This window comes from Amblyraja radiata, chromosome 32 (assembly GCF_010909765.2).
Source record: "Amblyraja radiata isolate CabotCenter1 chromosome 32, sAmbRad1.1.pri, whole genome shotgun sequence".
Taxonomy (NCBI): Eukaryota; Metazoa; Chordata; class Chondrichthyes; order Rajiformes; family Rajidae; genus Amblyraja; species Amblyraja radiata.
In genome coordinates, this window is record NC_045987.1 from 8718168 (window position 1) to 8746021 (window position 27854).

Sequence of the window (27854 nt, forward strand, 5' to 3'; positions counted from 1 at the left end):
ATTGCTATCTTGCTAAAACGAACATTGCAATGTCTCAGTGCAAATTCACAATTAAAAATATTATTCATGGTTAATGTGCAATCATACTAAATTATACCAAGTTTGTATTTTCTCCCAAATTGTTCAAGCTCTCAACTTTCTTACTTGTTCACGATTGAGATCTCAATCTCCAGTTGACTCTTTTCTTTCATCACCTTGTTATAACAACTTCTCCAAGTCTCAGCTGATGACAGTGCATCTGCCAACTGTGTCTCCTATAAACAAGCCAACCACACAAGGTTCACAGTGGAAGTGACATTTTATTACTGCTCGTTTTAAATAAGGAATATAAAGTTAAAGATACCACAGCAAAAATTACAATGTAGCCTATTTTCTAAAAAAAACTAAGAGGTTTAAATATCAATTGCAGTTAAATACAATCAGTTTGCACTATTTGGACATTTTTTGTCATTGTAAGGAATGTTGATACGAAATATGGTATACACCCACTGCAAGATCAATAGGGTTATGTGCTCAGAATATAAAGTTAAAGATACTACAGCAAAAATTACAATGTAGCCTATTTTCTAAAAAAAAACAAGAGATTTCTTCCTTGGCACAGTTATTTGGGTACATAGTTGACACGTCTAAAGACAGAGTTTTAGACAGCTCAGAGTTATCTTTCAGTGTGGAGGAAGTAAAGTACTGTCTTTCATCATTCGCTCCAGGTACATAGTATGATTAATCCAATTCAATATATACTTGTTATTCAATTTCAGTTTTAGCTGCCAACATTCCATGCCACTCTATTTCCCAATACTAATTGAATACCTTTCCAACAAGCTGGGAATTGAGCAATTCGACTGCATCTTCACTGCGTTCAGCTCGTTGTTTCTGAGCCTTTGTGGCTTTCTTTAAGGCCTCCTTGTCTCTGTCCCCTTTGTTATGAAACAACCTTAATTGCTCTGTTAAGTAGTCCGCTTGCCCTTTCTGCTGCGCAATGGTACGCTCAAAATTCTGAAGGAGTAATATTAGAACAAATTGAAAACTTCAGCTGGAGACCATAAAATATAAAACAGAACATGTAAAGGTAGCCCAACATATATATATATATATATTGTTATATATATGTTGCCCAACATTTGATGAGCAATATCGGGCAACACACTTGGAGAACATGCTGCTGTTCAAACACTGCCGTGAGACCTTAAACATCCATCTGACTTGAAAAACATATAATTATGGCAATAGCTGATTATCTCGCTAAGTGGTATCTCTAACCTCTCAGTCCTTCATTTAAGCTTAGTTGGACAGGAGTGCAACAGTGAAGAATACATGCATGTATCTGCCATATAAGATTTTTCAGAGAATAAACCTTTCACTGAAAATGTATCAAAGGACTCACTGATTCCAGTGTTTTAATAAAAGAACTGTATTACTGGGACCAATACCATTAGATAGGCACAAAAAGCTGAAGTAACAGGTAGCCTCTCTGGAGAGAAGGAATGGGTGTTTTTTTCGGGTCGAGATCTTTCTTCAGACCATTAGAGATTTTCTAGCAACACAATATAGCAGCAATTAGACACAAAATGAATGTTAACATTGGGTCGTGTCATTGTGCCCATCTTAACAATTCATAAATTACTCTTGAGCAAATTTAAAAAAATAATATATATGTAATAGAAAGTCAAATCCATGGAAACTCATGGGGCAAGTAAGATTATTGAAATACCCTAATCTGCACAGCCATACGATTGTTTTCTGCCTCTTTACTGCGAAGCTGTCCCTGTAGATGGGCTCGAGTGCTTTCAAGTGATTTGGATAACTCTGCCGCTGCGTGAGCATTATCCTAAAGAGGAAGAAATAAAGTGGCTCAGTAAACAGTTCATTGCTCTTTCCTGAGTAACAAATCAATTATAATGCCAGCTTACCAATGCAATGATTTAGTTTTAGTCTTTGGTGAAACAATAGGTTATATCTTATGATGAAGGAAAATGGCATAAATCTCAATGATATCTTGCTGATTGGTGGGAACACTAAGAAGTAATAATTTGGGGACAAAAAAGTTACAGAACATGACACTAATACAATCTCCAGTTAGCGTCATTAATCCATTATGAATTTGAAAGCTTCACTTGATAATATCACATTATTTCCCTCCGTGAAAACAAGGCATTTTGATTGAAACAGAACTGTGATGTAGCTGTGGAACTCACATGCATGGTTCTAAAAAGGTATATTAAAAGAGCTACTTTGAAAATATAATTTAATGCTGAAAACACAACCACATAGAAGACCAGGGAATAATCAGTATTTATTGTACTTAATTTAGTTTTAAACCACACAATCCCAGAGTCAGGATATATAAAAACTAACTACATTAACATCTCCCATCATTATTTTTGTGGTGATCTAAATATTTATTCTCATTAACCACAAATTCATCAATACTGCTTTCCTTGATGTATCTTTCAAAAATGTATCTTGATGTCAAACACCTTTAACACCTCAAACTTTATTCTACTCAAGAAAATACCATTCCTCTTCTGTCATCATAACAGTCTCTAATTTCATCTCTCCAATACATCAAATTACTTAATGGAGGAATTCCTATCAAGTCAAAAACAAAATAATAATTAGACATAGTCAAGTTTCTGCAAAATCTGGGATGACTGTGCATCTACCAGCACATTAATAGGGTCATAACGCTTGAGGTTTATCCGTTGTACTACTGTCATTCAACTCAAAGCAATTTATTAAACCCAAGATCATAAAAAATTAACTAATCTGAATTGGTCTTCTTTTACCATTGAATCTGACAAGCTCACTGACAATGGCTGAGGGTTGTCTATTTTCAAAACCAGAAACTTTAAAATGGCCATTTGCCAGCTCAAGACCTCACGAAAAATGTGCTGATTAACAAAACTATAAAAATTGCGAAGAAAATCTTGTTCAAATAATTTGTTACTTTCATTTGATATAGAAATTGCATTGCATGTACATGTTTGGCAACATTTATTCAACAAATTCAGTGAGCTTTTATATCCAATAGAAAGCCTTACTCAATGGAAATGAAAGTAGGAAATGCTTCAACACAAATGTGAGTATATCAGTGAAAAGAACTATGTAAAAAACATCTGAGAGCTGTATATACAGAATATAAATGTAGCAAAAGGCAAGAGAACGAAACTGCATAAATTTTAACACACAGGCCTGAATATAACAGTGTTTATATTAAATGGGGACAGTAAGTTCAATTTATTGCTTGTAATTTATTTTTTATTTTTATCTCTGCTTACCTTTTCTGCTTGATACTGAGTAAGAAGCTGGTCTGTCCGGCGTTCAATCTCCTGTAGCTTCACTAACAGGTGCTGAAAAGGAATAATAAATAATTTAATAAATTCGTAATTTTAAGAATACAAAGGATTTCTGAATAATATACTTCTAGTTGGCACACAATAATCCTTCTAAAGATATTTTGAATTCTCCTTCAGATTTCATTTAAAACTGGTGTCATTTCATTTTCACTTTATGCTGATAAAAGTGTGTTTGATTGAAAAGACCACCTAATTCCACCAGCATTACTTGACTCAACTCGGTTCTTCTCTTAGTTCATCCAATGCTGAAATCTAGAGTAAACCAGAGTCAACTATGGTTCATACACAAAAATGCTGGAGAAACCCAGCGGGTGCAGCAGCATCTATGGAGCGAAGGAAATAGGTAACGTTTCGGGCCGAAACCCCGCCTGATAGGCCTCTATCAAATATTTTTCATAAACCTGATCCCATAAGGTTTTGTCAGCACATACCAACCCACACTACATCTATCGGTGACTCCCTGCTCACTGATCTGATTTGGCTCCTAGTCCAACAACACCCTGTGTTTAAAATTCCCATATTTGTATTAAAAGGCCTCAGAGTTCATTTATTCCACATACCTGGCTTCTCCTCTGATCCTACTGCCCCCCCAAGAATTCTGCATTCTATCAACTCTAGCCTCATTTACCTTCCCCACTTCCTTGATTATTACCCCTTCTCCACAACTCCCATCATGTCCACTACACCATATCAAATTTAACCTCTGGTATTCATTCCCTGAATATTTCTCGCTAATACTTCAAAAAGTTCCTTAAAACCTAACAGTTTCACCAGGCTTGTTGATGCTGATTTTTTTGCCTCATGTCAATTTATGTGCCTCTGAATCATTTTGGGATTTTCTATAATATGAATTATAAATGAATGTTTATCATTTTACAAGCATGATTACATTCATATTTTTCTTGCCAATCTTCACCATCTATCTCATCCATAGATATTGATCTTTCCTAAATAGTTATTACATCCCCAAGAAAAGCTACTTGAGTGCAGAAGACAACACAACTGAACCGATTTCTCTCATACACAAGTACTCGGAAAATTATACAATAATGATGTTATGGGAAAACATTTTTTTTTTTACCCATTCCAGCCACCACTGAAAGCACAACTATAACATAAACAGATGGTGATACCGGTCAAAGGTAGACACAAAATGCTGGAGTAACACAGCGGGACACGCAGTATCTATGGAGTGAAGGAATGGGTGATGTTTCGGGTTGAGACCCTTCTTCAGACCAGTCAAGATCTTTTGTCATAAACAATATCACCAACTGCAATATGTTCTTCTCACCGCATTTTCTGCTTCTGCCCGAGCCAGTTTTTCAAGGAGGGTTTCTTTTAGCTCGAATAGCCTCAAAGCATCAGCCTGGGTTAATAAAAAAGTGGAGATTAGACCATGAAAAATCTACCTTGGACATTTATTATCAAATGTACAGAATGACCCGACTCCAACTAAAGTGAAACAGAAGAGAAAGCTTTTCTAATTGAGTACAACTACGGAAGAGAATTGGCAAATCCAAGCACAGACAAATTCTTACCTCCTGTGCATGTTGTTCTCTTAGTAGCTCCCGAACTGCTCGATTTGTTACGTCAAACGTCTCCAATTTCTGCAATAGCAATTCCTTCTGACGTGTCAAGAAGTTACATTCTGAAGCTGACATTTGCTTCTCCTTAATGCAGAGAAAAAAACAAGCTTTGAGGCACTGCAGTTGCACACTGCAAATTTGGAGAAGAATTTTAAGAAAAGGGACCATTGAGAAATTTGTACTCTACACTCTTTGGGATTACAAATCATTCCATTAATCAGTTTCTCTTTTTCCCTATCCACGTTGACACAGCATTCCACATCTGCACTGAATAGTGACAAACTTTTTTATCTGTTTCCAACTGTTTCTTGACAAAGTCCAGTTGCACATTAGCACCCAATATTTTTGCAAACTCTTACTGATATTTCAGTTCTCGAGGAAAAATAATTTGATACCATCCGTTACACCCCCCCCACCCCCTCCAACAACCAGGAGCCGCTTCAATCTGTACCATAGTTTTGGATAAGATTCCTAAGTTATTTACAGTATTATGCTCCCATACACATCTTCTGGTACCGTACCTCACAAACAGTAGCTATTTCTTCAGGCATCAATTTCCTAGTTTCAGGAAAACACATTAAAAAAAACACTTCTACCCAACTTCAAGTCTCCAAAAAACCTCTATTTGGATGTTCAGCCAAACCCAAACTTCTGTTCCACCTTTCTTCTGCTGGAATTCCAGTATTTATTCCCTAAAATAATAATTATTTTATCAAATATGGAAAGAACAATTCAATTGGTGATGTCTTGTACAAATACTCCCATTTGAATGGAACATATCTACACATAAGGTAGACCACCATGTAACAACAGATATTTCATGTAATTCAGCAAATCATTCCAGTATTTCTGTTTCAGCAGTTCTCCATTAGTAGAATGGCTAAATTACAAGGCAAAGGGAAAAATCTCCTCATAGACAAAAAATGACATGGTTCAAGATTTAAAAAAAGTTATACTTACACTGCCCAGCTTACTGATAGTGCTGTGTAGAGCTGCAACCTGTTTTGCTGCAGCAGCTGCATCCATTTCAGCCTCGACCAGCTTTTTCAACACAGTGTCACCTTTTCGCCAATGCTTTTTTTCTGAGCTTTGAAAAACAACACGCACTTCAGTAATTCTCATTATGTGCAAGAAGATGTCTTGAAGCGAAGAGAACAAAGTAATAATTACTCAGCAGGAAGGGAAGGATATTTAATTTGTTCATCAGATTGGGTATCAATAGCATGGTTGGTAAATTATTGCCCATTCGCAGTCACCTCTGAATAAAGAAGAGAAGTAACACCTGTGGATTTGGAGACGCATATTGGCCAGACCCAGTTAGAAAAAGTCAAATGTGGCTCATTTAACTAGCTTTAGTATCTAGGAGATATAGTTTCACATATTCTCAGTCAGTCTCCTTTATAGAATTTTTTAATAGAGGTTATTCAGATTTTTCGTTAAAAGTGATTAAAAATGAATCCAGAACTCCAATTCATTTGGTTTTATCAACACTCTCAATAGACTCAATTTAATGCCATTCTTTGTTAATATTATTTACTAGGTTAAATAATGTTTATTGTGCATCAGCCAATCCATACTGGTCCTTCTATGGTAATTGCCTAGATCGACTGTTCTCCCAATTGCAGAAAGTTGCATGGATGAGAAATTGTTGGTCAAAATCATACAGAAGAGAGGAAGCACTTTGTACCGGGAATTTTCTTGGTCCTCTTTCATCATTTCAATGCTCCTTTGTAGTAGTTCATTCTTATGCTCAGTAAGAACAAGCTCCTTGGTGACATCAGCTAATTCCACCTCCTTCTCTTCAATCAACTGCTTGGATAGGTTTAGCTCCTCCTCTTGCTGTTCCAGCAAATGATTTTTCTTTCTCAATTCATCCTATAATTTACACATAAATCACCATTAGGATTCATCTGCCTCAGAGAGCTGTGTAAGCGCAGTAATTGCATGTATTCAAGGCCAAGATAGATTCCTGAATGCCAATAGAATTGATGGAATTGGACAGAATAAGTGACTTGCCATAATCATAATGTATAGACAGGCTTAATGTCAATGAGTCTGTAGATATGTAGCCGGCATTCTTCCCTCAAGCAATGCAATTCAAGACACCAGACTTACCAGTCTTGAATGTAGCCAACAGTTCATGTTTTAAGTGAAGTGTGTGATGATACAAAACTTACTGCACTTTATTTTGTGAAACCCATTGAAATCCCAAGAGGTGCGATAGTACAAGGATGCCATTAACAGCCTGTAAAATAACATCTTCCTTCGTGCTGCACTAGAATCTTACCTCACTCTTTAATGATCCCACTTGCTTCATAAGACAGTTGATTTTTTTCTCATACTGATTCATCTTCCCATGTATAACTTCCTCATCATCAGTGGAGAGGTCACTCAGGTGAAGTGTTGAGTGGAATTTCTCAGTGTCAATAGGTGTTATATCCAGTCGATGTGTTGGACCCTGGAATAAAAATAGTATGACAGCAAATGTTACTAATAATCAACACCTTATCCAAACAAAATGTAGATTTGAAGTTATTACCATCTTGAGACAAATATTAAAAGCTGAAACACCCAGAAAAATAGAGTAGTCCTGATCAAGCATGATAGGCCCAACCTAAAGATCTTAAAAGGTGCGGAGCTGGCAAGCCGAAGGGCCTGTTTCCGCGCTGTATCTCCAAATTAAACTAAAAACTAAGCACTACAGCTAAATATCATCCCATCTTTATCAAAATTTGTTGATGTGCACTTGGGACTGACAGTTACTAATCCAATGATGGAATTATGGGCAGATTTTCCATCACATTTGGAATATGGAAGTTAATTCTTGTTACCTCAGCATAGACCAGAGAATTAAGATGATCCATCCCAGTCTTTATCTTTCAGCTACTTACCAGCCAAAATGATTAGATGTGTTGTATTGCAATTATCTATGGAATCAGTAATAAACATTTTGTAATAATGCTATGTAAACCATTAAATTAATTAAAATTTCTGAAAAAAGCAACATCTCTATTGAGTGTTCCATTTGCACATTTACACCATCTAGTGGTATAAAAAAACTAGTCTGACTTTCACTGTATTCTCAAGAAATACAGTTCTGTTCGCCATCATGTAAAATTAAGCATCCACTTTCAAAGCCACTGACAGCACAAGCTCACTGCTCAGTAAAATGCAAAAATGTACAGACATACCATCACCCTGCTCCAGCCAGGTTTTTGGACTTACTGGAAAAAGTGGCTTTGTTTTGAGAATTCTGAGAAAATGTGAGACAATGAGAGCAGCAGAAAAATCTGTATAAATAGCAGAGAAACACACTATAGTTCACCCTCAAATCTCCCCAATCTCTCTCCAAAATCATTATGACAACAGAACTTAAATATAAACTTTAACATTAATATAAACTAGGAACCCCACTTTAACTATATTCTTAAATCAAAACCACAAGCATATCCAAGGAATTATTATACAAACCTCCCATTTGTAGCCAAGTTCTCTTACTGACGTTTTGCCTGGTGGAATCCATGGTACTTTGGTCTTTACCTTGCTGCATGGTCGCAGATTGCCACATTCTAATGCTCCTTTCAGCTTCTGCTGTATATTGAAAGTAAAAAGGCTGTAATGCCATCAGGTGCAATGTATGTCAATGTTGTGAGAATTTCATGAAAGATCAAAAGCGGTGCAGGGTTCACTTGAAACAGGCTAAGCAGTATGCTGGCAAAACAACCATTGTAGCATTATGTTCTAACCTAAATAATATTTTGATGTGGAGACAGAAAGGATTATATCTCCACCATGATCTTTTACTTCTGATTTCCTACAAAGGAAATCTTCTACTTGGTCAGGAGGGAGGGACAAGAAAACAGCAAAAGGGAGTGAAAAAGTGGACGGAGCAGGTGGGAAAATGCTTTCATTGGGAAGAGTGTGCAATAGAGGATGGAGCAAAAACAGATGAGAGGCAAATTTTCTTGCAAAAAAATCCCCAAGCTGCATACGCAGCTACTGCCACAATGGTGAAAGCCAGCAGAATATATCTCCACCACTTCCATCTGAGGACAACAGGTCAGCGTGCAAGTTAAGCTTTGCTCAACATAATTTTCAAACTGTGATATTTGGGTGTCATTCTTACAAACTCTGCAATCTGTAAATTACAAATTCTGCAATCTCTCAAACATATGGACTAAGAGAATTTGTGGAGATCATATGCGTTCACAAACTGAAGTTCCCAAAAGCTGTCAAATGATGGGATGTCGGAAGAAATAACATACATCAGTGCAACTTGTGTCCTGATTTTACTGTAAATATCCCAGTTTAAAAGGACAATTGATGAAGGTACAATTATTGCAAGTACAGTTATTGGTGTGAATAAACTGTATCTTGGTGCTGACCTTAAAGAGCAATTTCCACTCAAAATAAGAGTAAGAATATGCAAGATTATTTTTTAAAAGAGCAAATCAAATTTATTCCAATTTAAAAGGCAATAAACATGGAAGATGAAAATATTTTAACTGTTGTAGAAAACATGCACAAATCAAGAAGAGGTGTGCGAGGTGGAAAGCGTGCAAGATTGACATAGAGTATTTTTATATTGCTAGAACTATGTAATTACCTGGACCCTCTTTCCTTGTTTCGGACTCTTCTTGACATGAACGTGAACAGGAGTAGTTTCATCAACATGAACATGAAGTAGAGGAGAGGTTCTTGTTTTCATTTCTCTTCTCAGCTGAGCAAAGTAATGTAAAGAATCAAATTGGTTCTGCTGATCTTCAAAATATTCTGGTCACAGAATCATACAACGCAAAAGCAGGTTTGTCAGTTCATTCCAACAGTCAAATACTAATTTACACAAATTCCTAGATCTTGGTCCTTAATCGTCTACACCGTGGCAATTTAAGTGCTCGTCCAGAAATTTATTTCAGGGAGTGCATTTGATACTTCAAATATGTTCTCAATTAAAAAAATTACTATTGTCTATCCAGGTGATACAAGATCGTTTATGTAGAAACATTTTATATATAAAGTTTTCAAAATAACAAAATGAAATAGAACGTAGACAAAAAATGCTGGAGAAACTCAATCGGGTGAGGCAGCATCTATGGAGAAAATGACTAGGCGACGTTTCGGGTCGAGACCAATCTTCAGACTGAATTCAAATGAAATAGAACAATATTTTCACCTCAAGGAGTAAATATTCAGTCCATTCTTTCTAACAAAGTACATATCAATACACAATTGCAACACCTGTTTTTGTTATGAGTCAAGGATCAAGTAGGATAGGTAGCGAAAACATAGATTTAACTGTCTGGGGTGGATCAATTGGAACTCTTTGGTTCAATGCTGGCCATCAAGACATTTGACAAAGGTAACTAAATGACACAGAAAAGGTAGAGCTGCCGTCTCACAGCACCAGAGATTTGAATTTGGGTTCAATCCTGACTTTGGGTGCTGTCTGTGCAGACTTTGTATGTTCTCCTTGTGACTGGGTGGGTTTTCTCTGGGTGCTCGTTTCCTCCCACATTCCAAATATGTGCAGGCTTGGAGGTTAATTAGCTTCTGTATTTTCTCCCAGTTCGTAGGATACAAAAATAAGATAACATAGAACTAGTATATGGGTGATCGATGGTCGGCGAGGATTTGGCAGGCCAAAACACTTGTTTCATGTTGTATCTTGTATTCACTGAAGTTTAGAAGGATGAGGGGGCATTTTATAGAAACATATAAAATTATAAAAGGACTGGACATGCTAGATGCAGGAAAAATGTTCCCAATGTTGGGCGAGTCCAGAACCAGGGGCCACAGTCTTAGAATAAAGGGGAGGTCATTTAAGACTGAGATGAGAAAAAACTTTTTCACCCAGAGTTGTGAATTTATGGAATTCCCTGCCACAGAGGACAGTGGAGGCCGTCACTGGATGGATTTAAGAGAGAGTTGGATAGAGCTCTAAGGTCTAGTGGAGTCAAGGGATATGGGGAGAAGGCAGGCAAGGGTTAGTGATAGGGGACGATCAGCCATGATCACAATGAATGGCAGTGCTGGCTCGAAGGGCCAAATGGCCTCCTCCTGCATCTATTTTCTTTGTTTCTATCTCTAAATCTATGTTATGGGCAAGCACAGCACTTGCTGCCTCACATAGCAGACCCAAGTTTGACCCTGATTATGGTTGCTGTCTGTATGGAGTTTGTACGTTCTCCCTGTGACCACGTGGGTTTTCCTCGGGTGCTCCAGTTTCCTCCCACACTCCAAAGATGTGCAATTTGTAGTTTAATTGGCTTTGGCAAAAATTGTAAATTATCCCTAGTGTGTAGGATAGTGCTAACATACGGGGATCGCTGGTGAGCGAAGACTCGGTGGGCCGAAAGGCCTGCTTCCGCACTGTCTCTCTAAACTAAACTAAACCCAATGATGCTCAAGAAGATGAATAGTATACTGCCATCGTAGTAGCAATGCAACTATTTTGAGAACCCAGACTATATGCAAACTAAACTACTGTGAATCAGTTAGTAATCAAAATCAAAAGACTCCTTATTTAAAATATTGGGTAACAATTCTTCATCGGCATGAAAGAAAAAGCAAAGATTCAACTGAGAATACTTCATTCCCTTCCAAAATTTATCGTGATTTAAATCAATTTTCTGTGGAATTGAACTCTATTTCCAGCACTGTTGTTTGCAAGTGGCATTCATTATAAAGCATATATCTGAACTGAATTAAAATGAAACAACACAATGCAGATGCAATTGATTTCCTTTATGCAATAAGATTAATAATGCAACCACTCGTGATTATCACATCTGCAAAAAAAGCAAACATAAAGATAGATTTGTGTTGAAACGTCATTGTGAAGCTCAAATATTGCAAACACCATGATTTATGTTGAGATTCTAAATGCTCTATCAAGGCAGCTGCTTTCAAACAAGCAAGTAACCTTAAGTAGAGCATTCAGTTAATTGGCTTCTCATGTATCCAATAGCAACATATTGCAGATGGTAGAAATCCAAGAAAAAAATAGAAAATGATGGAAATTCTCAGCAGATCAGATAGTACTTTTGGAGAGGGAATCAGTATGTATTTCAGGTTGATGAAATGTCAGTGAGCTGAAATATTAACTTTGTTTCACCAATGCCACCTGGCCAGCAAAATATTTCCTGCATTTTCTACTCTTTCAGATTCAATATCTGCAGTTTACAGAGACACAGATGTTGGAATCTTGAGCAAAAACCAAACAGCTGGAAAACTCAGTGGGCAGTGCAGCATCTGTGGAGGGAATGGACAGACGATGTTTGAGGTCGGGAACCTTCTTCAGATTGGAGAAGATCCCGGCCTGAAAAGTCACCTGTCTATTCCCTCCACATATACTGCCCGATTCTGAGTTCGGGGAGGTAGGGAAGGGAATTGGAGCTGGAAACCATGAGGTACTAGATGGAGCACCTGCTCCCTTCGCTCCATAGATGCTGCCTCACCCGCTGAGTTTCTCCAGCATTTTTGTCTACCTTTCACAGTGGTTGCAGCTCAACTTAAACTATAGAGTAACAATGATGTTCCAGTGTCACAAAGCTAAACTACCATCGTTACAATGGGTCACACCCTACGTCTGCAAGACTTCCAGTATAATATGTACTTCAAATAAAGACCAACGCAAACCAGCTATGTGGTTTGCTCCAAATTCCGGCACCAGTGGTCTCTTATGCCTGCTGCCTTAGTATCGAGTTTTAGCTTTCAAAATTTCCTACGGCAGCTTGGGCAATGCCCTTAACGTCAGTGTCGTCGTTTGTTAAAAGTCTGTCTGTCTGTTTCGACGTCCAGATTGTGAACTAGTGATTGTCGCGATCCTAGACTGAAATACCAGCAGACGAATGGGTCGAAAACACGTAAACCTCGTCGCCGATGAGTTAAGGAAGTGGTTGTTGGCAGTCGTTCCATCCAAGGAAACGAAGGTAAACGTGGGATTGATTAAAGGGGCCGGTGAGATATGTAGAGAAGAGCACCTAATTTATAGGTGCACCTATAAGAACACCTAGCCACTGGTTAATGTCAACCCCCGCCTTCCACCACCTCTCCTCTTCAACAAGTGGCGCAGCTGGTGGACCTCCTGCCTCGCAGAGCCAAAGATCGGGTTCGATCCTGACCCCGGGTACTGTTGTCTGTGTGATGTTTGCATGTTCTCCCTGTGATCAAGTGGGTTTCCGCTGGGTGCTTCGGTTTCCTCACACACCTTGACGTGCAAGGTTTGAATGCTAATTGACCCCTGTTAATTGTCCCCATTGTGTAGGGAGTGGATGCGAATGTGGGATAACATAGAACTGGTGTGAACGGGTGACCGGTGGTCGGCGTGGACTTGGTGGGCCGAAGGGTTTCTATGCTGCATCTCTAAATTAACCTAACTATTCACCCAAAGAGTGTAGAGAAGCGGCTGCTCGCCTTCCAAAAGGCACGCTGCCTTTACACTTCACTACACCATCGACAATCCTGTTGTTTCACCTCTCCAACATCCCCAAGCAACCAGAATGACGCGGTACGTTCATTGATTCAGCCTTTCCCTCAGAACTAGGAGGTAGACACAAAAGCTGGAGTAACAGCGGGTCAAACAGCATCTCTGGAGAAACGGAATAGGTGATGCGTACAGTTTTGGTCTCCTAATCTGAGGAAAGACATTCTTGCCATAGAGGGAGTACAGAGAAGGTTCACCAGACTGATTCCTGGGATGTCAGGACTTTCATATGAAGAAAGACTGGATAGACTCGGTTTGTACTCGCTAGAATTTAGAAGATTGAGGGGGGGTCTTATAGAAACGTACAAAATTCTTAAGGGGTTGGACAGGCTAGATGCAGGAAGATTGTTCCCGATGTTGGGGAAGTCCAGAACAAGGGGTCACAGTTTAAGGATAAAGGGGAAATCTTTTAGGACCGAGATGAGGAAAACTTTTTTCACACAGAGAGTGGTGAGTCTCTGGAATTCTCTGCCGCAGAAGGTAGTTGAGGCCAGTTCATTGGCTATATTTAAGAGGGAGTTAGATATGGCCCTTGTGGCTAAAGGGATCAGGGGGTATGGAGAGAAGGCAGGAACAGGATACTGAGTTGGATGATCAGCCATGATCATATTGAATGGCGGTGCAGGCTCGAAGGGCCGAATGGCCTACTCCTGCACCTATTTTCTATGTTTCGGGTCGAGACCCAAAAGGGTCTTCTCGAAGGGTCACCTATTCCTTTTCTCAAGAGATGGTGTCTGACCCGCTGAGTTACTCCAGCTTTTTGTGTTTATCTTCGGTTAAACCAGCATCTGCAGTTCCTTTCTACACATACTTGGCCCACCAATAGTGCGATCTTTCTGGGCACGTAAAATTGTGATCATTTTTGTCACCCAGCAGAAGTCACTGCCCCGTTTTGATTGTCTTCGCGGGTTGACAACACTTCTAAAAACGGAACTGATTAAACAGAAGGAATTTCACTAATGAATCCACCTATGCCACTGTTTGGTTAAATGACTGAAAGCGGCTCCATTGATAACCCTTAGTTACCATCTAGTACGAATATTGATTTATCGAACTTCAAGTAACCCTTGCTTTCCCTCTCTCTCTCTCTCTCTCTCGTCAAGAGTGTTTTATTGTCATATGTCCCAGATAGAACAGTGGAAGTCTGAAGAAGGGTCTCTCTAGAGATGTTGCCGCCTGTCCCGCTGGGTTACTCCAGCTTTTTGTGTCCATCTTCGGTTTAAACCAGCATCTGCAGTTCCTTCTTACACAATGCAAGTCTTACCCCGTCCCTCCCCCACCCTAGTTCTCCGACTAGTTTCACTGTCCTCCTGATTAATTGTACTGACTGTACGCCGCCTTGTCATCTCCCCTCAGCCAACAATGAACATGTATCTGCATTTCCATGATCGGCATCTGTTTAGATCTGTCGTTTTCACACCTTCCTTATCTCTAGTCTCCCTCTCCCCCTGACTCTCAGTTTGAAGAAGGGTCTCGACCTGAAACCTCACGCATTCCTTCTCTCCAGAGCAGCCGTCTGTCCCGCTGAGTTAGCCCAGCATTTTGCGTCCATCTTCCTCACCTTGTGAAGCTCCGTCGCGAACGTCCACCTGAAGCGGTTGATTGAAGCTTGCAGCCACTTCCGACAGATGTGCAGCCGAACGTCACGTCCGGATGCGCTTTCACCGCCTCTGGTTGGTCCATTCAAATCGCCTCAACGGATCCTGTCGCGCTCCGATTGGTTGCTCCCCTGAACCTGGTCCCGCCCACTCAAAGCGGGCGTCTGGACTTCCGGGTTATGCTTGCTGTTGATAACCATGGCAACCACTCCAAATATGAACAGTCCTTTGTTGGCCTTTGCAATCCTAGATATACAAGCTGATACAAGATAGACACACAATTATCTTCGATGTAAACCAGCATCTGCAGTCCCTTTTTACACATATATAAGCAAAAGATGAGTATACCTCCTAAATGTTCGAATACTGTCTGTATAACTCGTTACCACCTACCGCACATTTTAATGGACCATTGCGGGCTCCACCTTTCCTTGATCATCGTTGCTTTTCGCATAACTTTCATTCATTTGTTCAAAGGTCACTGAGGAATATACAGGCACCACAGGCAATTGGGAAGGCAAATGGCACATTGGCTTTCATCGTGAAGGACTTGAGCAGAGAAGCACTACAATTTTGTTGAGCTTAGACAAGTCCACATCTGGAAGTTTGTGCACTGTTAGTCTTACCTATAAAAGTATATACCTTCCATTGATGAAGTCCAGTGAAGATTCGTTAGCCTGATTCCAGGGTGAGGCAGAGGTTCACTTGCACTTCCTCCAACCTCATCTACTGTATCCGCCGTTCCTGGGTCAACTTCTCTGCATTGGCGAGACCAAGCGCAGGCTCGGCGATCGTTTCGCTGAACACCTTCCCTCAGTCCGCCATAACTTACCTGATATCCCGGTTGCTCAGCACTTTAACACTCCCACCCATTCCCAATCTGACCTTTCTGTCCTGGGCCTCCTCCATTGTCAGTCAGGCCCAGCGCAACTTGGAGGAACAGCACATCATATTTCGCTTGGTCAGATTACACCCCCGCAGTATGAACATTGACTTCTAACTTCAAGTAACCCTTGATCTCCATCCCCTTTGATGTCGCATTCTCACACCTTACGCTTCCATATCTCTGTATCTCCCCCTCCCCTGACTTTGTCTGAAGATGGGTCTCGACCCGAAATGTCACCCATTCGTTCTCAGTCATTAAGTGCTACAGAGTGAAACACTACGACCCCACTAGCTCACACCGGCCAACATGTCCCAGCTGCATGCATTTGGTCCATATCCCTCCAAACCTGGCTTATTCATGTACCTGTCTGTTTCTTAAATGTTGGGATAGTCTGTGCCTCAACTACCCCCTCTGGCAGCTTGTTCCATACACTCACCACCCTTTGTGTGAAAAAGTTACCCCTCAGATTCCTATTAAAACTTTTCGCCTTCTCCTTAAACCTATGTCCTCTGGTCCTCAATTCATCTACTCTGGGCAAGAAACTCTGTGCACCTACCTGATCTATTCCTCTCAAGATCTTATACACCTCTATAAGATCATCCCTCATCCTCCAGCGCTCTAAGGAATAGTGTCCCCCAGCCTACTCTCCAGAGATGCTGCCTGTCCCACTCAGTTACTCCAGCATTTTGTGTCTATCCAGGGATGATGGGCTTGTTGTAGGAGGTGTGATTGAGTACACTAAGCTTACATAATCTAGAGTGTGGAATAAGAAATCACATCAAAATTTAACATTTAAGGACTTAACACAGGATAGTCTAGAACCAGAGATCGTCAGAACAAGGGGGTGGATTATTTAGGACTGAGATGAGGATTTATTTCTCATTCAGAGGATGATGAATCATTGGATTTGTCTGTGAGGTTTGGTCATAGAGATTATTTACAAGGAGATTGAATTTTTAAATAAATATAATGAAGTAAAGTAACAGTGAGGTAGATCTACCGTCATGTAGATGATGGTTGAGTGAACTAAAAGGCAAAAGGACTATATCCTGTTCCTATTTATAATGTTCAATTCATGATTCTCGATTATTACCTTTTGTAAACGAGCATTTAATAAAGCAGATGCAATAAAATTCAGATTTTTATTTAATACTACTTGCATCATCCATCTACAAATGCAGCAAAGGATTCCCCTTCATCTGAAGATCTCATCGATGGATGAAGAGATTCCATCTCAACCCCAAAAAGCATCAACAGAAAATGCATCCCGTAAATAATCAGATTCCGATATAGCCATTTTATCACTAGATAAGTAGACAAAGACAAAGTAGTCTGAAGAAGGGCCTCGACACAAAACATCACCCATTCCTTCTCTCCAGAGATGCTGCCTGTCCCACTGAGTTACTCCAGCATTTTGTGTCTACCTTATCACTAGATAAACTGACTTTAGGGAAATGGAGTTTTGTTGAATAAACAAAATGCAACTGCAAGTGTTAATCATCAGGAGAGATAGAAGCAAACAAAAAACAGTGAGGGAAGACATCATAAATGGTGCACTGGACAAGTTACACTTCTGAGGTGATATTCCAAATGACTCACAATCTCATAAGATGGAAATCAAGTGGTCTTGAAGTCGGTACCTGTCCACCACACTTTGCCAAAAATTCAAACTCCTTGAGGGCAGCAGTATTGCTGTTATATAGAGCCTGGAGGTTAATATTTATTAAATTGCCTTAGCTAAAAGAGGACAGTCTTTCTTGACCCTGCTAAACAAACCTGGTGTATCCTGGATTGTTAAACTACTGTTGGTCTAAAAAGAGGTAGAATTGAATTATCTTGCAATTAAGCCAGGATGGAAAGTCATGAATCAAGGTGTATCTTAATGGAAAACCATGTATCAGGGTATTTGTATTTTCACAGCACCAAAGGAAATTGATTCAATACAAAAAAAGGAAAACAAGAGAACTTGCTTCTTTACAGCGCCCTTCATGACCTTGGGCTCTAAAATGATTTGATATGCCCAATGAAACCGTGAGAATAGCAATTGTTGCCATGTCGAAAATATGGCTGCCAATTGCAATTAGAACAATTCAATACAAGATGATGATTAGATAATATGGTTCCATTCTTGCAGAAATAAATATTGGCTCAGAATATTCTTCTGCTCTCTAATTTTTCAGGAAAAGGAAAACAGCACTCAAGTGAAACAAAGGGCCATGAAAGAGACATGCGCACGTAACAATCTTCCTACCAATAATTCTATCTGTATATTTTGGTTCCCTTTTCTCTTCTGTTCCTTGTTCCTATTTAAAGTGGACCACTGTTACTAGTTCTTAAGTATCACAGCAGAAACAATAACTTGTTCATTCCCTCCACAAATGCACTGGATCTGCTGTGAGTTTAGGATAATTCAGTTGTTTATTTTATTTTTGCTTATTATTTTTGCCTGACCCATTGAGTTCCTCCAGCACTTTGTGTTTTGCTCAAGATTCCAGCACTTGAATGGAGTTAGGAACAAAACAGCACAAGACTACATTCATCAATTTTATTTTAATAGTAAGCTTGCCCTGATGTTTGCTTTAGACCTGATTTAAGCTACGAATTGCACCAATTCACACTCTCTGTTAACAAAGGGTGAATGTTTTGTGAGCTTTTAAATAAATCCCATTCTTCTCTGCATAAAGATCCAGTTGTCTGTTCAAAATGAATGGAAATGTTTAATGTGATTCTCCTGGCAACAAATTATTGCTTAACCGCCATCCTTTCTGTACATTTTCCTCCATTCTCTGGTACCATGGCTTGATCTTGGTGTTTGCCATCATATCACCGAATGCCTCTAGATCTTCCATTACCCGGAGAACTCCATAGACAGCCTGCGAGGAAGGAAAAGAGAATGGAGACGTTATAGAAGACCGCCTTAGAGACCCAAGAGATTATTCCCAACGGGATAATTAGACAGTGTGGAGCTCTCATCTATTCAAAAGAGCAGAATGAAAGATGGCCCAATTAATGCTGAAGATATTTTAAAAATAACTTGATAGGACGTAGGTGAAGAAGGCATTTCCATGGAGACACGAGGAACTGCAGATGCTGGAATTTTGAGCAAAACACCAAGTGCTAGGGGAACTCAGCAGATCATGCAGCATCAGGAGAAGGCATTTCCATTTAAGTCCAGAGTAGAGAAGAGCTTTGTTTTTGTGGGTAGCATCAGAATCTGTAGCTCAGTGTTTTAATCAAGTAAATAACTCATGAGAAACTTCTTTACCAAGAGAGATGTTAAAGAGCAGGGTACTTGCTTTCAAACGGAGTAGTTAAGTTGAATACTGCAGATGCACTTGTAGAAGAATAAACACACGAAGGGCAATGAAATAGAAGGAAATTGTGATATAAATGATGTGGAAAATCTTTTTAATGAAAGAAAATGTAAGTGATTTAAATCAACTTGATTGCAGGAACAGGACTGTCTGCACAATTAATCCAGGCTGCTTCTGAAGATCCACCCCCCCTCCATGGGAAGACATTTCAGTCTTAACTGGAGTCTGCTCCAAACAAGTCTTCTCCCAAGGGCCCATTTCCTCCACAGATGCTGCCTGACCCACCAAATCCCTCGAGCATTTTGTGTTTTGCTCAAGATTCCAGCATCTGCAGTTCCCTGTGTGTTCAAGTCTTCTCACATCTTCATTCACGCACTATAAACATGTCCTTTCACACCTCCTGTGAAGGGGGAGGGGGAAGAAGTTCACATTGACCAATTTCCCCTCAAATACTTCTGAATGGTATTAGCCATCTTCGTCTTCAAAGAGGAACACCATTCACCTCAATCATCTACTAGAGAAGCGAGTTCCACTTTCTCACACCATAAGTCTATAGAAGTTTCTGTTAAATTCCCCTGTGGCTTTAATAGTAATACATTTTCTATTTCTGTTCCTCATCTACTTGTAGTAACATCTCAGCATCTAATCTACCAAATTATCTGTATCATAAAGACTCCCTCTGGTTACTCGTTCAGCCACCTCTTTTCAAGGGCAGCAGAGTGGCGCAGTGGAAGAGTTGCTGCCTAACCCGGTTTGAATCCTGAACAAGGGTGCTGTCGGTATGGAGTTTGTACGTTCCCCCTGTGACTGCGTGGGTTTCCTCCCAAACTCCAAACAAATACAGGTTTGTAGGCTAATCGGCTTGAAAAAAAAATTGTAAGTTGTCACTAGTGCATGTAGGATCGTGCTAGTGTGCAGGGATCGCTGGTCAGCATGGAATCGGTGGGCCAAAGACACATAACCTATTCAAACATTCCTGGAAGTTGTAACTTTTCGGCTGTGGGATCAAGGCACTCAAATATAATCCAGAATTAATGTTCTCTCACCAAATCAGCGAGATTGGGCACGTTTCCACCCATAAATGGCCTGTGCTTGCCCACAGCAGCCACCCACTGATCAACTGCTTTGTACAGGTCCAGCCGTACATCCTCATGAAGATTGTGTCTGAAAACCAGCAAACGTAGAGGTTATGACAAGGCACAGAAGATCAAAAAGGAAGATTAGAACTTTATTTGAGATTAAACAACCAAAGAATGTGTTGCAGCTTCTTCATTGGGAGTTCAGGTTCCAGAATCCTCTAAAATATCTAATTCACATACCTGGACTTGAGCCTCTTGCTGACAAAAAACATGGCAGCTGCTCCAACATATTTTGCAAAAAATCCTTCAACCACACCAAATTTCCCCTCTCGCACAATGTAGTTGAAAGACTCCAGGGCTTCTCCAGGAGTGCGGTAGACATTGGGTGAAATGAGGTGAACAAGCCAGTCATCCACCCACCTGCGCCATTGTATTTCTTCCCTGGGCAAGATAAAGAACTGATATAAGTTATACGCAAAGAACGTGTAATACCTTATGCTGAAATCAGTTACCATGGGCCATGGTCCAGATCAAGGGTTCCCAACCTGGGGCAAATTTACCCTCAGGGGGTAAATTTGTCGATTCTGGAACGTAAAATAATAATGTTTAAAAACAGTATTTTTAAATTTCCCCTTTGTCAGTTGCTTTATATTGGTAGAAGTGTAAACTCCAATTACTAAATTTACTTTCGAAAAGTTGCCAGGGCTATATGGGACACCAATGTTGGGAACCTCTGGTCTAGATGTACAGGGGCATCTGTAGGCTGGAAAGGGGGAGCAACGGCGGGGGGGGGGGGGGGGGGGGGGGGGGGGGGAGGTGGGAAGAAGTTCACATTGACCAATCTCCCCTCAAATACTTCTGAATGGTATGGGGAAGTGAAGTGTGCATTTGATAAGTCCTAAAATACAGTCAAAAACAAATTCTTGCACATAGATTGGTCTTTCCCTTCACAAGGTCATAGCACCACCATCAAATCACGCCCAGACTAACTGAGAAGTACAGAGACTCTGCCGTATTGAACCTGGCCCAAATGGTGGTGCTATGTGATTCAGTGGCACAGTGGGAACTTTTTGCACACAAACTGTAGCAATTTAAAAAAAAATTTTTTTTAAATGGACTGAGTATTTCGTAATTCGTTGGTGGTGGAAGAGGGAACACACTGGATGACACAGACATCTGTCCTTGTTAGAACAAATGATATACATGAAATATAAAAATTCAATGATAGGTATTAATGATGCTTCAGTTCAACATACTTTCTAATCTCCTTATTGGGATAGAATTGTTGCTCATCCTGATCCTCCAGCATCACCCAGTACTTATTGCTGTATTCAGTGATCTCCTTCCCCTTCTCATTTTTTGATTTCAGCTCTGGGTAAAATGATATCACCTGATGTAGGTTTCTGTCCCTGGCAGAGTGAGAAAACAGTACGATTTAAGTTGCATCGTAAATACACGTCAAGAGTTTGCAAGCAACAACATGTTTTAAGTTTAGGTTTATAATTGTCACATGTACCGAGTGAAAAGCTTTATTTTGCATGTTATCCACAGATACTACACATAAATACAATTGTCAAAAATCAAGGTAGAGCAAAGGGGAAGATGCAGAGTGCAGAATATAGTTCTAACATTGTAGTGCATCAGTCCCATGAACAAAATCCAATGCGTGCAACAAATTGGACAGTACGCTAGTCTATGGAAGTACCATTCAGAAGCCTGATAACGGAGGGGAAGAAGCTGTTCCTGAGCCTGGTAGTGTGCACTTTCAAATTTGTAAAGGTGCTGTTGCAGATGGCCGCAGCTTCATGCTCCAAGGCATTCATATCACCAACAACCTAACCTGGTCCCTTCACATTGAAGTGGTGATCAAGAAAATGCAGTAATGCATTTACTTTCTTAGACCAATGAGAGTTAGCATGTCTACGAGGACTCTCTCAAACCTATACAGGTATAGATGTGCCAGACAAACTATTCTGATATGATGCATCTCAGCTTGGTATGGCAACTGCTCTGCTCTTGACAGTCTGAAACTGGCAGATAGTGGTGAATGTAACCCAGTCCATCACAGGCTTGTCAATTCCTCCCATCCAATCCATCTTCACGGTGGGTTGCATTAGAAATGCTGGAAGCATCATCAAGGACGTCTGCCACCTGGCCATTCACTTTTGTCCCTTCTACCTTCTGGGAGAAGATACAGGGACTTGCAAGCCTGAACATGGTGGGTACATCAAAATGAGCTGCCAGAGGAAGTAATTGAGGCACGTTCAATAACAGCACTTAAAAGACATTGGGACAGGTGTGTGAATGTGTGTGAGTGATTGGTGGTGGTCGGAGGGGCCGTAGGCGCAGAATGGCAGCCACGCTTCCGTCAGTCTGCCCCAGGGCAGCTGTGGCTACAGAAGTAGCTTACCATCAGCGAGTGTGACTGAGGAGTGAATGAATAATGCGATGTAAAGCACCTTGAGTATTAGAAAGGCGCTATATAAATCCCATCCATTATTATTATTATTACACGGATAGGAACGTTTTAGAGGGATATGGACAAATGCGGGCAAATGAGACAGGCTAAGACGAGGCATTTTGGTCAGCATGGACAAGTTGGGCCAAACGACCCGTTTCTGTACTCTATGAATCTATAACCTACTTCCTGAAGATGCTGCCACGTACTCTTAACTCTACCCCATTTGATTATTCCGTTATTGCCTTTGGTCCTAGACTTTCCCACTAGTGGAAACATCCTCTCCACATCCACCCTGTCCAGGTCTTTCACTATTTGATAAGAACTAACATTTTAAAACAAAGACAATAGTAACACAATACTGACTACCATATGCAAATATTAATGAATGGCTCCATATGACTTTCTAGGTGAACCAACTATACCAATTAAAATGTTCATCTTTGTGATTGAACATTTTCAATTTTATTAATATTTCTAAATTTATCATGAAAATATTTAAAGCCAATATCATTTTACTGCCTCAAAACTCTTAACAACTTGAACATGGGAAGAGAAAGTGATGGTTTCAAAGTAATCAACTTTGATTCATTGGTGTTCAAATAAAGCATCAAAAGAAAACGAAATAAAGTTCATAAATGTAAAGGACGAAAATAAAGAAAGCAAAACTAATAGCCAGGGGCAGAAAAGTGTTTTGAGGACAAAAGATTGAAACTGAGTAGGAGTGTAAACTTCACAAAGCCAAGAAACTTGGAAATAAAAAGTAATATGATAAACAGTGGCCACTTTTAGTTTACCTGGACACTAAATATGTTTTTATAGCACTGATGATAACCGAGGAATCGTTGATTTGCTGAAAATGAAAGAAATAAAAATTGGTTACAAGCTGTTTATTGCCAATTAACCAACTCTACACTCTAATGCCATAAACTACATTAATTTACTTGTTAGATTTCATTTTAAAAGAATCTGAAACCTACGCTAAAATGTTATGAAACTTGTAGAGAGAGAATGAAGAAAAGGGGTAGGGTGAAGAAAGAATGGACAAGAGAATCTCAGACATGAAAAAGAAAAAGAGATACAAAGAGGTAGGAAAGGAAAAGAGACATAGATTTAGATAATACATCAAACGGGTATGAGATTTATGCAATCTCATACCAGGACCAACTGAAATGTCGACTCTCTTGTTCCCTCGCCATGGTCTTTGTCTATCATGTTTCTTGCATTTTCTATTTATCTTTCTTAGATATTACAAATTGCTTTGTACCCTATTAATTACCTTTTAATGTTAAAACCCACATTGGCAAGATACATTTCTATGTTGTGATCAATTCTGTTGATTGATAACCCGGTTGTTTCTCCACAGATGCTGCCCAACCTTCAGGTATTGAGAACATTTTCAGTTTCCATTTCAGATTTTGATATTCTTCAATAGGTAATGATACTGAACATTATTACTTAATAATGCCGTAAAGATCTTATATCAACTCCCACATCCCCATCCAGAAAACTGCACCCCCACATACAACTTTTTTTATAAATGCTCAGTATTTTGTATTTATGTTCATTTAACATGAAGATATGAGCCAACTCACCACTTTTTCTCCATTCTCCCCAATCAAAATTGGAACCTTTCGGTAACTGGAAAATTTGATCTCTTTCCGCAAGATTGGGTTGACTTCCACAATTTCATAGGGCAGCGAGTGGAAATCTAGGAACGCACGGACTTTACTGCAGAATGGACAGGTCTTATACTGATACAAAGTTAGGGACAGACCAGCCCTGGAGTCCTGCAACAAAGCATAGATACAGGGAGTGAATGGTTTTTGGAACAACATGCTACGGCCTGCCCCCTCTACCCAACACCTCTTCAATTGTCCAGCTGCCAGTCCAGCTGCCAGAACTGCTGCCTCACTGCGCCAGAGATCCGGGTTCCATCCTGACATCAGGCGCTGTGCAGAATTTGTATGTTCTCCCTGTGATCATGTGGGCTTCCTCATGGTGCTCTGGTTTTTTCCTACATCTCAAAGAATGTGCAGGTTTATAGGTTAATTGGCCTCTGTAAAAATTATTCCTGGTGTGTAGGGAGAGAATGCAAAAGCAGAATAGCACAGAACTAGTGTGAATGGATGATTGATGGTTGGCATGGACTTGGTGGGCCGAAGGGTCAATTTCCATGCTGTATCTTTAACTAATGTTTTGTCAGGGTATGAAGAAGGGTCTACACCCAAAAAGTAGCCTATCCATGTCCTCCAGCGATGCTGCCTGACCCGCTGAGTTACTCAAGCACGTTGTGTCATTTTTTAACATTAGGAACAGATCCAGAGTCTGGTACATTGACAAACATGTAAAATAAAGGTTGACAAGGTGTTATGGGTTCTGTCAGTAGAAATGTCAATACAGAAATATCTTGTACACCAAATGTTACAGAATCAAAGGTGGCAAAAGGAGTTGGGCAACAGATAAACCATTATCTATTGGAAAGGTGCAGCACGTGCAAAAGGCAGAATTACATAATCCTGTTCCTGTGTTCCCCAGGTATGAAAGCAAGCAATTTTGCAATAATAAACTTCAGAACTCAAAAAAGTTATACAGCACTTTTTTCAGATCTTGAAAATATCAAGTTACTTGGAAGTGTCTGCTACACTGACAAAACAAGTAAATATTGTGCCCTGTTCGTACATTAAATTGTTGTTTGATATAATACTGATAATGATGTGAAATTAAAACCATTGCTTTCATCAGAAGGTTGCAATATGGGATCTTGATTGAACTTTAACATGTAAGGGGAAAAAATGAAAATGTTTGAAACCAATCACATTTTGCACGTGGATAAATAAAATTTGCAAACATTGTGACTTCATGATATCCAAAATTCATTAGAGCTAATGAAACACACTTTTGAATTATAGTCATTTGCAATGTAGGACACACAAGTCAATGTGATAATTACCAGATCTTTTTATAATGTTGAATGAGAGATGGATATTTTATAAGTCCCGCACTAAGCTGCCCAACAAAGGGAATTGAATGATGACACCCCTCTGGACTGCAACATATGTTAAATTAATTGTTTTGAACTCAAGTTCCCCCACCAAAAAAAATCAGAATTAGTCATATTTTCATAAAAACGACACAATTTCATAGCACTGCTTCCTGCATTTTTCAAACTAGTTTAAAATTCTTTCAAGTATATTTGCCACAACAAAATAACTCAATTTAACCGGACAGTGTTCTGATCTGAATTGTATTTAGGCTGCATCTGTGAAAACTAATACATTCTAAGGGTTGAAAACCCAATAGGCTACAATTACTGATATTATAACATTGAACAATACTGCACTTACGAACTTTGGCCCACAATGTCCGTGCCAAACGATGCCAAGTTAAAGTAATCTCATCTGCTTGCACCTGATCCATCCCTCCATATCCATGTTACTATCTAAAATCCTCTTCAACACCACTATCGTGTCTGCCTCCACCCCAGGTAGTGTATTACAGGCTCCTATCGTAGCTCTCAGTTTCATAATCTTTCAAGTAAAATGATCTGCCTTATCTTTTAATAACAAGTATTTCGTTTCCACGACACAGTGGAATATGGAATTCCAGATAATCACCACCCTTTGTAGGAATAAATTCCGACCCACCTTAGTTTAAATACTAGTTTGATCCAGTACACAGAGTTAAACTATGATTTTACTTTCCTGCTGCTTAGTTTCTCCAGTCTTTACCTTTGTATGTTGCTGCTGGGCTTGATGCTGCCGTGCATAATGCCTGACTGTCTGATACAGACCCAGGGTGCCACCCAGCACAAACGCAAAGCCCAGCGCTGTGTTGCCAGCTATCAATCTCTCCGTTAACTTCTTCTGTAAACCCTCGCCGTGACCATACAACCGACAGCCCGACTGCAGCGCCGGGAACTGCCATTTACCGACCTTCCTGCAAGCTGCAAGACGGCTACAATGCAACCCTGCACCAACGCAGGAGGCTGCCATCTTTACGTCGCGGAAAGAGGTTCAGTCCTGGTATTTTTAAAGGCGCATTGCATTGCTTCAATGCCGGGTTTTTGTCCTCCTTTCAGATGCCTTCTTGGCATTTCAACTGTACTACAGAGTTTCTCGTCGATTGAGTTCCAGAGCTATTACAGTGCTGATAAAATAATTTTGTTTGTGCAACGTAAAATGTAAGCTAACTCCAATCACTGCTCAAATCAAAAATCCAATAATCACGACCACATATCACGTCCTTTTAACCTTACCATGAGAATTGCCTCGGTGTCACCAGCCCCAAAACATAACAAGTGTGCCATTCTTTATAATAAGAGCACAACAATATATATGTTTTAATTTAACAAACAAAAATAAATAAAAACCTTTGAAAAACGAGATACCTCGATATTTTAATAGGTAATCACAAGGCAAACAGTCTAATCAATTGACTCAGCCAGACCGACAACGGATTTTTTTGTTTTAATTGGCCTCTGTCTCTGGAGGGGATAAGCATTGGATTCCAACTCACAATCATCAAATCCCCTTCACCTGTATCTACCTATCACTTGCCAGGCTTTGTCCCACTACCTCTTTTCCAGCTTTCTCCCCCCTCCGACATTCAGTCAGAAGAGGGGTCCCAACCTAAACAACGTTTGTCCATTCCTTCCATAAATGCTGCCTGATGGGACTAGCATAGATGGGCATCCAAGTCAGTATGAACAAGTTGGGCCAAATGGCCTATTTCCATACAGTATAATTCTATGACCTGCAGTGTTACTCCAGCACTGTGTATTTTGCTCAATAATCCTACATTTGCATTTCCTTGTGTTTCCATCTAAATAAGATAGTTTGTGAATTTGCATTTTATGAAATATTTTAATTGGTTAAAATAGGTTGAAAATGTAAGGCAGAACTGGCATTTTTGGGGGAAAAAACAAAGTGCTGCAGTAACTCAGTGGGTCAGGTAACATCTCTGGAGAACATGGAAAAGTGACTTCCACCCTTGAGTCCCACCCTTCTTCGCTCCTTGTGGTTTTACTGACATTTTTGGACCAACTTTCACAACTTGAAATTCCTGTGTGCATTTCAAGAACACCATAAAA

At 39.8% G+C, this 27854-nt stretch overlaps 2 protein-coding genes across 8 annotated transcripts in view; both read right to left on the reverse strand.

The window, feature by feature from the left end:
• The window catches only part of odf2 (outer dense fiber of sperm tails 2), a 29149-nt gene extending 11827 nt beyond the window's left edge, over positions 1-17322 (reverse strand). Inside the window, exons 1-13 of one of the 7 annotated variants that reach the window (XM_033048599.1) lie at positions 14846-14864; positions 11424-11425; positions 9549-9662; positions 8414-8533; positions 7230-7400; positions 6630-6817; positions 5903-6029; positions 4895-5026; positions 4648-4722; positions 3279-3350; positions 1712-1828; positions 811-996; positions 145-254 (exon numbers count right to left, since the gene is read on the reverse strand). In XM_033048599.1, the coding sequence (XP_032904490.1) occupies positions 145-254; positions 811-996; positions 1712-1828; positions 3279-3350; positions 4648-4722; positions 4895-5026; positions 5903-6029; positions 6630-6817; positions 7230-7400; positions 8414-8533; positions 9549-9650 (1400 nt within the window). In that variant the 5' untranslated portion in view covers positions 9651-9662; positions 11424-11425; positions 14846-14864. Of the gene's footprint in view, positions 1-144; positions 255-810; positions 997-1711; positions 1829-3278; positions 3351-4647; positions 4723-4894; positions 5027-5902; positions 6030-6629; positions 6818-7229; positions 7401-8413; positions 8556-9548; positions 9664-11423; positions 11426-14845; positions 14865-14905; positions 15105-17316 lie in introns of those variants that run through there. The other 6 variants (XM_033048598.1, XM_033048601.1, XM_033048605.1 and 3 more) reach the window with 6 other exon arrangements.
• A 1120-nt stretch (positions 17323-18442) lies between these two features.
• On the reverse strand, positions 18443-26801 carry ptges2 (prostaglandin E synthase 2). The gene is made up of 7 exons (XM_033048606.1): positions 26494-26801; positions 24358-24552; positions 23560-23615; positions 21561-21713; positions 20545-20745; positions 20272-20389; positions 18443-18784 (listed from the first exon to the last, which is right to left on the reverse strand). Exons 1-7 carry the CDS (start codon positions 26755-26757, stop codon positions 18629-18631), a joined length of 1143 nt encoding a protein of 380 aa, XP_032904497.1. The 5' UTR covers positions 26758-26801; the 3' UTR covers positions 18443-18628.
• Between the last annotated feature and the right edge of the window lie 1053 nt (positions 26802-27854).